Source organism: Apaloderma vittatum, unplaced genomic scaffold (genome assembly GCF_000703405.1).
Source record: "Apaloderma vittatum isolate BGI_N311 unplaced genomic scaffold, ASM70340v1 scaffold37719, whole genome shotgun sequence".
Classification (NCBI taxonomy): domain Eukaryota; kingdom Metazoa; phylum Chordata; class Aves; order Trogoniformes; family Trogonidae; genus Apaloderma; species Apaloderma vittatum.
This window is the reverse complement of record NW_009736504.1, coordinates 24,448-35,608: the sequence shown is the minus strand read 5'-3', so window position 1 is coordinate 35,608 and position 11,161 is coordinate 24,448. Positions and strand designations below refer to the sequence as shown.

General features: G+C 40.2%; 1 protein-coding gene across 1 annotated transcript in view; it reads right to left on the bottom strand.

Moving 5' to 3' along the window:
- Positions 1 to 8,870, bottom strand: part of KIAA0355 (KIAA0355 ortholog) — a 23,140-nt gene extending 14,270 nt beyond the window's left edge. The window contains exons 1-2 of the mRNA XM_009876985.1: positions 8,196 to 8,870; positions 549 to 755 (exon numbers count right to left, since the gene is read on the bottom strand). Of these exons, the coding sequence (XP_009875287.1) occupies positions 549 to 755; positions 8,196 to 8,690 (702 nt within the window). The 5' untranslated portion in view covers positions 8,691 to 8,870. The remainder of the gene's footprint in view (positions 1 to 548; positions 756 to 8,195) is intronic.
- Positions 8,871 to 11,161: the final 2,291 nt, after the last annotated feature.

The window sequence follows — 11,161 nt, the reverse complement described above, 5'->3', positions numbered from 1 at the left end:
CAGCAGGAAAAGTAAGGATCCCGCAGGTGGCAAGTGTTTGTGAAAATACAAGTCCAGAGAGCAGTACGTTTAAGTAATACAACTGACATCCCAGCCGCTGAGGAATCAAGCGACATCAAGTTTAACAGCACAAAGACAAGCGTGTTAAAAGTTACCAGAAAGATTTTTAAGTATAAAATGGCATTCATACTCAACATCTAAGAGAAACAGACATTAACTAAATTATTTTCCATCAAGATTTTGCTCTGACTTGCGCATTGTAGGGTTTTTACATTTGCTTTGTCTGCCAAATCACTAAAAAACTCTTTCCGCTGTGTGTGTGCTCCATACGTACGTTTACGCACAGCAAAAACAGTGTAATCGCCATATTCTAAAACAAGATTTAGCATCTGAAACTAACTGCGCCACACTCCCCCCTTCAAACACAGCGTGTCTTTAAAATCGAGGTATTTTCTTCCTTTGTTAGTGCCTCCAGCCTGAGTTTAGGTTTCACTAAGCAAAACTGTCATTGCACGAAATATAATGTCACTGCAGCAAGACCCCCGTACCTCTGCTGCTCCTCTCCATGATCTTATTGCATCTTCTAGCTCATTTGTGGGGCTTAAACTGGAGGTTCCAGCCCCACTAACGTTCTTTCTCTCCTGAGCTACAGCTTCGGCAAAGCAAGAGTGCGCCACTGGCTGGACCTTCTGCAAAGCTTGCGACAGGAACTGGAAGTGGACCTGCATCACCGTCAAGAAACATCGCCCCAGTACCTGCGGCAGAAGAAACAAACCAGTTTCAAGCGAGCTGAAGATTTCATGAAAGTTTCCCTCTTCCCTTCTCTTCAGTGTTTGGGGTAAGGAACTAAGTGAAACTCAGAGCTTTTTTTATTAAAACAATGCTTCAGATAAGTAACACATGACATTTAAGCATTTACTTAAAGTAAGTCAAACAGTGAGTGAGCACTCGTTTCCATGAATTAGGGAGAGATCAGACTGATCCCATGTAATTTTTACTTCTGTGTTCAAGTTAGTTACTGGAAGAATGAAAAGCTTGTTGTTTAGTGATATTGAGCACATGAAACAATACAAAAATGGGAGTAGCATATTATCACAAGGACAAAGTCAATAGCAAAACCTACTTTCACACAGACCTAGCTGAATTTATGCTAAAAAACGCAAAATGAACAAACAAAAAAAATTCTGAATAGTTTTAAAACATTATCATAAAACCCAGAGAAGTTCAATCTGGCAGTTCATCTTCCAAGCAAAGCAATAACCGGTAATAAGCATCAAAAGCATTTTGCCACATAATACAGTGGCAACACAGAGCCCTTTTTAGCATAGAACAGCAGCAGAACGTACGCACAAAGTTGCAGCCCTGTCACTTGCATTGTCTGACAGGAACTGCTAACGCTGGCACAAACCTCTTCAGAACGTTTCACTGAAATGGGTCATGTCATACTCACTCGGGAAGTGCGAGGAAAGGCAGGGAAGTGAAGAGCTGCCGGTCCCTCCCCAGACTCATGGGGAGCTCCGTGTCCTGGACCCCTGTTCCCTGCACATTTCCACCCCCCACCGACCTCCCGCTCTCACATCAACACTAATGAGAATTGGGACTGGAGGGAGACACAAGCCTCAGCTACTGCAAACAAACCAAAACAAGTCGCAACGACTGAGTATTGAGGTGCGGCCACCACACGTAGAAGAATGGTCGGGAGCGCAGCCACTCAGGAGGAGAACCTGGCGAGCGAAGCGGCTTGACTCTGGCTCCCTTCAGGGCCAGGCTCCCCTACGCAGAGGAAAGCTTACCACAGAGCCTAACTAGAACACAGCAGAGAAGCAAGTATTTCCCAAATCTTTGTAGGAAGTATTTTAAAACTATTCCAAGTGTTTTGTTTCTTTTAGGGAGTTTGTCACACAAAGTGGTTAAAAATGTATATTTGACTTTGATTTATTAAAAAAGTCTCAACTTGAATTCCATTTTAGGAATAATTCATAAAATATATAGATAATGTCCAAAGCCATCATGCCTCAGAGCAAATAAATCATCTGGCTTATTTTCAGCTACATTCTTCTGGAATAAAAATATTCAGACACAATGATCTTACTGGCAAGACTCTGTAGTCACATGAACAGTTATATGCATTAACTATCTACTTCAGAAGACCCAGTAGTAGCAATGCATTTTTCCATTATATCCGGACTCCTTTTGACATTCCATTCTGGTTTGATCACTTCCCTTCTTTGTACAAGGCATAAAATTAAACATTTTTGGTACTTTGACTGACCTCTGAGAGAGGAGTTTGCCTTATTAAAAAAGCAGCAGCAAATGAGATAAAATGAACGAAGCTCCAACCTTCCTGGCTACAAGATTAGAAAGAGTTATAAGAAAACTGCGGGAAAAGGCAACTGGTGATCTGAATATTTCTGTGTACGAACAATGCAGCTCTCAGGGGAAGAAGAAACTAGGACTCATTAGGAATTTCATGCCGATTAAGTTTCAAAGAATATTTAAGGTACAGAGGTTGAAGTTTTCCCTGCCTGGGAATAGCGTTCAAAATAAACAAATGATTTAGTTTAAGTGGCAGCACACAACATTCCTAGTATAATTTACAATGTTAAACAGTAAAGATAAATAGTAACATCTGCTTTACTGAACTTCTATTTTGCCTGAAAAATAATCTATTTTAGTCTTCCTCAGAGATGAGTAAGGATGGGTTTAACTCCTTAAATAAAATCCAAGTGGGGGAAGCTTTTTGCACTGTTAAACATTCATTGCAGATGCCAAACTCTGCTTGAAAGTTCACTTCTTCAGGATTTTATTCCAAAGAGCTGAAACTGTCTTAACTGTGGGAAAGTACGACCACCACCAGTTTAACAAACACAGGCAAGGTTGGCGAGCAATTACCGAAGTGCATCAAGCAATACACTAAACCTCTGTTGCAAAATCTGCAGAAATATTAGCATATGGATGCAATTTTATTTCAGAGACCCCATCATCTCTTTTTTGAGTTTATTTTCCCCTACTTTCTCATGCAGACGTATTTTGACTCTCCTGCTTTAGACCATAATAAGAACAAACTAAGACCTAGAGACTAGGCAGCAATCAAAGATGAATCACAGGTGTCAACTAGTAAGTTCTTCTTGGTAGCGGTGGCGTTTTCTTAAACCGTTTCTTAGAATCATTTCTATTGCAGATACAATGAGGTCTTCAGCTTGCAGATTCAAGGTACACAGCTCTAGCAGCTTGACTTTCCTAACCACTACCAGGCAGGACATCTATCTCAGCAGCTGAATAACCCTACCTAAAGGAATCTGTCTTCCAGTTTAGGGAGTTGGAAGCCATGGGACTTTTTGGGGAGGGCTCACGTCAGAATTCCTTGTCTCTGAAACAGGTGATGAATTTCATCAAACTGGTTACACGCAAGCAGAAGCATCTGTTTGTGTGGAGATGTAGTGTTAGGTTACTCTGTCCCATATTATCGTCCTAACAGGGGCACACAATCAATGTTGGAATATTTTGCTGGACAAAATGCACACATGAAATTTCCAGATTTCATTGCTAAACAGTGATGCCATACAAATTCCCTGGCAAGCCAATTCTATACAACAGATTCTTTAAAAGAGAACGCTGCCACTAATGAAGTTAGCAAATCAGCAGTGTCAGTCTTCCAAGCTTGATAAAAACACTGACTTGCAGTTCCAAGTACCCTTTTATGTAGCAGAATTTTTATTTTTATTTTTTTGGAGGGGGGGACTATTTCCCTAAACAAACAAACCATTCAAAAACCAAACACACTGCAACATGCTTATTCAGCGGTTTCCTACTACCCCCATTTCCCTTAACAGAGTTCTTCGTGGCTCTGGTAACAACGAGCCCTGTGCACAACCTGTCTACCCACCGAAGAGACCAGATGCAAAGAGCAATATCAAGAAGTTAACAATGAAGTATGACTCAAAGTAGTGCAGCAGATTATGAGATAACATCCCTTCCTACACACCACCCAAAGTGAGCGGAATATTATTCACTTTTACTATGTAGCAAGGCCCTGCAGTTCGGAAGAATGATCTCATGACCAAAACACCTCCAAGGGAAGACGTGATCCTGATCATTGGAAAAGAGTTACCTGCAAAATAAACTGGATTCCAGTGGAAGCTGTATCTTTACATCTACAGTATTACGAGTCGGGGGCAACCCAGACTCACTTCTGCCATCAGTCAACCTAAAAGCCCAGTTGTGATAATCTGATATTGACAGCTAATAAAATGGTAAATATAGTTTTGCAAAAAGCATTTAAGTGTTAAGTATCTGAAAAACAAAAGGCAGCAATTAAAGTGCAATACAAAACTATTTCTAAAGACAATGCTAGCAGATCTGACTGTGAGATTATAGACCAAGGCAGGAGTACAATGGCATTCCAGCAAACCATAGCATTTTCTATTGATTTGAAGCAGCTTTTGCTGCAACTCCAACGCAAAAAAGACTGAAGCCAATCCCTGCAAATCACAAAAAAGATAGTGATTTTTAAAAAGTATTTAAATTGGTCTTTACAATGTTTGCTAAGGAAAGCCTACATTTGATATTTACTCAGACAATTGTCTCACAAGCTTCTTGTTCAAAAAAAATCTTCAGTTATTTCATACACATAAAAGCCAAAAATTATCTCTGTTTAATATAAAATAGTGCCTCCAAGTAAATAGCCTGTGCCCACCCGTGCTTCCCTTTTGTTTAGGAGGGCAACACATACATCTCTGTCCCTACTACCACTTTTAAGACAATACACAAGCTCAGTGTAACTAAAACAGGATGCATTCTTTGTACTTTGCAGTACCAAGACTGCTGAAAAGCTTCACAAAAGATGAGGAAATATACAAAGTTTTTTCCAGTTTTAACTTTTTTTCCCCCCACAGGATTTCCTTTAGAACTTTTATTAAGAGAAGTACAGTTTTACTGCACTCTTCCAGTTTAGAAAACTTAAACAATGGATTTAGAAAAGAAAGTACACTTATTCCTCTGACTTCCAAGCCACTCCTCAGCCATACAGGTACAAAACACCCGAGAATTCATAGTTTTTTTGAAAGAGGAAGAGAAAAAGCAGAAAATAAAAATCAGCATTTGCATTTCTGAAAGCAAGAAACCGTGGGAAGCTCCAACTGTCACCAACACTTTGAGGAAAAGAAGTCACCTTCTTGCATACTTTGGCTCTATTATTCTATTATTCATTTTTACTTCCTGCTGGTAGTTTTATGAAATGTTAACTTTTCTACAGATTGCAGGGGGAAAAAAATAAATCCACTTTTTAAAATTAAAAATTAAAATTTCAGGATAAATAGTTCACTCTTTAAGTCACAGAAAAGCAGACTAGGAGAGGCTCTCAAAAGGTCATCCTGCTGCCCCACGTAAGGAGCAATTTCACCTGGGTCAGTTTTGCTAGATGCAGGTTTAACCTGTTCTTTAAGTTCTTCATGATGGAGGCTCCCTGCCCTTTGTAGCAATCCACATCAGTGCTTCACTAACTTTACAAAGCACTTCCATTACATTTAATGTGAATCTTTCCTTCTGAAATTTAAGTTCATTACTTCTTGCTCCACCTTACACGGCCATGGCAAACAAGACACTGCCAGATCTTCTGGCAGCTTCTCACACACCTGAACAATTTTGACTTTCCTTCTTAATCTTCTCTTCCATAGAGTCAGTCTTTTTTAATTTGCCCTCTGAAGTCCTATTTCCTGGATGCCTGATTACTCTGCCTACTCTCCCAGGGTGTCTCTCCAGTTGCTCACTATTCCTCTAAGTGCAACAGCAGTGGCACACAGGTGCGCTGGTGTGTTTAAGGCCACAATAACCAAAGTGAAGAGAGTTTAATGCTTATTTCACGGTTCTTCCAGGTTGTGTTAAATATATGACAACTTTGCACAATAGCAACAACGCTGATTTATTATTTGTAACTGCACGACACCGGCTCCTACTCGATGTACGACTACTCTAAGCCCTAGAACTGCTGCCCAGTGGGCTCTGCTTGTGAAGCTGAAAACTTCCATTTAAATATTGTAACACTCAGCCTTCCCCTCTGAATTCTGCCCAGCTGAAAAACTCATTTGCCCAATTCAAGATTGCTTTTAATTCAGCAGGTCTTCCAGCAAGCCTATGTCATGTACCTTCAGGTCACCTACAGACTTAAATACCTTCTCGATACTGACATGTGCAGAATACATTCTCTACGCTGACCTCTACCCAGGCCCACTGTGACAGCGAGCAACTGGTGACTGCTTCCCAGGCACAATCAGCCAGCCAGCTCGCCCACACACTGAAGCCCTCTAACCCGTGTTCCCTGGCTGACTTGGGAAACAACCATGTGAGACAGTGTGAAATCCTTACATTTTGCTGGTTCCTACCAGTTCCTACCACCGAGCTGCCTGGCGCAGAGAGCACCTCAGTGCCCGCCGAGCTCAGGAGAGAGGGTTACATACAGGTAAAGCAGGGACCAAAGCAAGTTTCTCTGCCTTTGCTTTCAGCAGGCAGGACAAGCAGCCAACTCGTGCAAAGCACGCTTTGCTTTCGCCTGCGAACTCCTCGGTGCTGAAGCAGCACTCTCTCGCACGGTGAGTGGGGCAGGGCAGCACCTAGAATTGCTTGGCTAGGATATAAAAGCGGTGTGTGGAGAGCTGCCAACATATTGCAAGAGTTTCAAAGTCCACAATAAAACCCTAGGAGACAGGTAGGGCTTCGTATGTTTTTTTGGTTTTCGGTTTTGTGGTTTGGGGTTTTTTGTTTGTTTCTTAAATTAAAGAAGTCTTTCAGCATAGGTTTTATCAAGGTCTTCAGTTACATAAACTCACACTGATTCTCGTTTTTTTAAAAATATTTTTTCCTACAGCCTTAGCTAAACATAGTGATCTTATTAGATGGTTGTCAGAAATAAGTCTACCTAAGACATTTATAACAATATATAGCCAATCTGTGTGTATATATATATGTATATGTCTACAGAATCATGTATATATATGTATATATATATTTACGTATTTCTCACTACAGTTACGTATTACAACTAGCATTCTACTTAATTATTTATATGTAAGTTGTGCAGTTACAGACACATAATGCTTGCTAAGCACACGTGTGTAACATCTATCTTTACAAATTTACCTACGACCTAAATCAAAAATTAAAGAACTCAGAAAGTAAGTTTTCCACTCAGGATGAAATTCTGTAGGAATAACTTTGCAGAGACGGCTCTAAAGTGAAGAAATACGTCAAAACATGATGAACTACTTAAACCACCGGAGATTCGTATGTGACCATCACTTCACGCCGCCTGTTACATAATTAAGACATCTACTACAGCAGAAACAGCCAGAAATATCCAGCCGGGCATGAGGAGAGTCAGGGATCCTCTCTGAATTCTGGCTGTTGGGCGCTCACTGCCAGCATATGGAAATCATAGCAAAGTCATGATAAATTTTTACAGCACAAATCTTTCATTCTAGAATGGTATTTTCCTTTCAAACAAGACAGCTCAAAAAGACAAAAATGTTTGGAAGAGGGATAAAATATTTTACACAAATTTCAAATATTATTCAACCAACACAGTTTTACACAAACACTGCTAAAAATACGCCACTCCCAAGCATACAGGCTTCCCCTCAGAATGGATAATTCTAAGTATAGGTTTATTTAAAATATGATAGCTTAATATCATTAGTAATTTTAGGTAAAAAAAAATTTGTTTAAAACTTATTTAGTTGGTGTGGAGGGGCAGAGTGTTGAATTATTTTTTGTTTGTTTGCATTATTATTCTTACTTTTATATTAAGCACGGTTTCCCCAAACAAGAAAGGGGTTGTTGGATTGCTGGCTGTAAGTTTAGATCATACAGAAGATTACCATTTAGAATTATATAGGTAGTACAATTTAATTACACCTCACCTTTCTTATTTCATGAGACCTTTAAATAGAGTACAAGTTCTTATGCAGCAATACCTACTAACACGTAATTCAACATAGCTGGAAGTTAGACACTGCAAATGACTTAATACTTTCAAGAAGAAAACATAAGAAATGAAGAGTTTCTCTTTTTACCGGCATTACCCACAAACACCAAGGAAGGCAGAGAGAACTTGTGGCGTAGAAGTGATTTAGAAGAGAAGTCCAATTATGAAAGAGGGATCCAAATTCCCACGCACCACCGTATCCCCCAAGGTAACTTACCTCAATGTCTTGTAGGCTGAACTCTTTTTGATCTTTAAAGTTTGCAGCTCCTGCACTCAGTTCCATCAGCATTTTTGCTATTTCTGGTTTTATTGCTGCTGTGAGTCGACTCGCCGCTTCCATGACATGTTCCTGCACGTCTTTCAGTTGCATAGCTGCCTTAGAGTAGTGCGAGTTCCTAAATACACTGCTGAAAAGGTCTGTAAGGAAAGTGCTCGTACGGCAAAAGACGTTGAGTGCATCCAGGTATTTGGAGATTCCCTGCTGGATGTCTGCGATGGGAGTCGTGTGGGACACGGGGTGGCTGCAGCTGCCCGCAGCAGCCGAGGAGACCAAGGGGGATGCCGGGGTGGTGGATGCCAGCGGCGCGCTCAGGGTCCTGCCTAGCTCGGGCATTTGATACTGCTGGTGTTGCTGCACTTTTTGCTTGGACCCGCCAAGCAAAAAGCGCCGCTTATAGTCCATTTTGCTTTCTTGTGCACTACAGCAATACATAAGTGAGTGCTTGTCCAAAGATTTCTTGAATTAACAATCACTTGTCAAATTCCTTCCTCGAATACGGAGTTATGTACAGTAACAGTGGAGGACTGTGTACATAGGTTTCACAAAAGGCATTTCAAAAAGGCAAGCGTCTGTATAATCTGTATCAGCAGTGAGAAAGGCAGCAGATTTGCTGACTTCGTATTTTCAGTGTTCAGTGCAGCCCTGCTGCAGTTATAAACTGTACTCAAAAAGCAAGCCGAAGTATCTTAATAATGCTCTCTTGTTTGGTATTCCACTCTGCACACAGAAGAGCAACACTGGAGCAGAGAAGTTATCGCCTACGATTTCTTCATGAGCATATTAATGTCACTTGCTGTTAAGTCTACAAAAGTTATTTTTGTCAACGCAAATAATAATTTTAGAAGCAATACCTTAATACAATTTTCCCATTAGTAATATCAGGAAAAGTGGAGCAAACCACCGATCAACAGCGATTATAAAAGCAGTGCAGAGGCTCCTTCCTCGAAAAAGCAAATCCTTATGTCAGCAGATCAAATATCTTCAAATGTCTCGACAGATCCAGTCTGCCAAATTAGTTTAGTTGTAGTGTCTCTTCTTAATACTGGAGGGGAGAAAAAAAAAATCTGGACTCTGTCTACAGAAGACTTTGCAAGTATACGCTATTAAAAATTAGAGTGTTTATTATTGCAAGCCTTCGTTCCCCTTCCTTGTTTGCTGAGGTAGTCGTTTCCGTTGTAACATTAAGAAGTGGTGCTTCCAGACTGCATTTAGCCTCAATTGTAGACTCAGAACAAAAATGCACAAATGTATTTGTAAGGCCTCTAGGTCATTTCCTGTAGAGGGGGGAAAAAAAAAAAAAAGTTCAAGATGTTATAGAACAACGAGAAAGTTTAAGACTTTAACTCCCGCTGTGTCCTGGTATACTTCTCTAGGCATGTGTTGTCAACAACACGCAAGATCAAAATGAAGGGAGAGTTGCAGTGACAGTTTAAAAGGCAGCTACAAGTTTGTGTCACCCTGTTACTAAACTCAACACCGCTGATTATTTTCTTATTAACTCTCCCATGCCAGACTGTCAAACTTAAGACTATAGTTAATCTCCAGTACAACTCTCATACAGTTAAGATCAGTAGAAGGCTATTACGGCAGAGCTCAGGGGGAGTTAATCACGTTTTCTAACCCCATCATTTTAAAATAAGTTAAAAAATAAATTAACAAAACCTTTTTTCATGCATTGTAATTTATTGCGGAAATCTGAGACTCCTATTCATTTCAATAATTTACTAAATCAACATGCAGGTCTTATTTTTTTTTTTTTACTTTTTTTTTTTCCAAGTACAACAGCAGACAAATCTCTCCATACTTGAACTGACATCAGCTGAAAAACCCAACATACACACCCCATTTCAGGATGACAGACAGCATCTATCATATACAACATATTATATGAGGCAGAATTGCCTAAGAGATTGGCCTAAATAACACTCTCGACAGATGAAAGTAGGGAGGAGATACAACTTCCAGAACTGCCTTGCTCCTACTAGCAAACTCTGGTGCAGCTGGAGAGTCAAGAGTGCTTTCCTGCAGGCATTTGTAGGAGAGCAAACAGAGGCTGAGCAGCAAGAAAGGGTCAGTTTGCAGCAGGAGATGTTCAAGGCCAGGCTGGAGGAACTGGAGCTGCTGGAAAAGGGCATGCAGATTTTTAAGCCCTTACCCTTAGCCAAGCACACCTCTTAACTGGACAGGGCTTGGCATCTCACAGTCGTGTTTACAGGCTGGAGCTTTGAGAGAAACATTCTCTATCTTGAGACTGCAAGAGCCATTGATTAAAAATATCAGGACATCATCAAAAGGAAAGTATAAAGTAGAGGAATACTATTAGTTCCATCAGTTTATCTAGCCTAGCTGTTAGCCACACTTTAGGCTGCTCTCTCCCTCTCCTACACACACATGTAACTTGCTTCGATCAAGTAAGGACCTTGTCCTTACTGCAGCAGTAACAACGTACAAGGCTAATATCAAATGGTATTTCATAATAGGTTTTTTCCTTGAGCATTTAAAAGAATAATCCAGATTAAAAGGAAGGAACTCTCTAATTCAACAAGAAAACGTTCCTTTAGCTACTACGCTCAAGATGTGAAGCCTGTATTAATACTGTCAAAACGGCTGGGGAATGAAGCTTAGTTCTTATTTCGAATCGTCTGAAGAAACAAGATATCAGTTCATTCATGAAATATGTTTTGACACACCTGGATGATACAAAAACGCCACAGATAAAGAAGCAGGCAAGACACAGCAGGACAAAACAACATATAGAGTTGGATAATCTCACTCCCATTAAAACAACAGACACACAAGTCTTTCAGGAAGTCATGGCTGCACGTGGTTGCTTCTGAGGTCTAGAGCAAATATTCTTTTGCATTCCCACTTTTTAAAACATGATAAATAGACAAAATACAGCA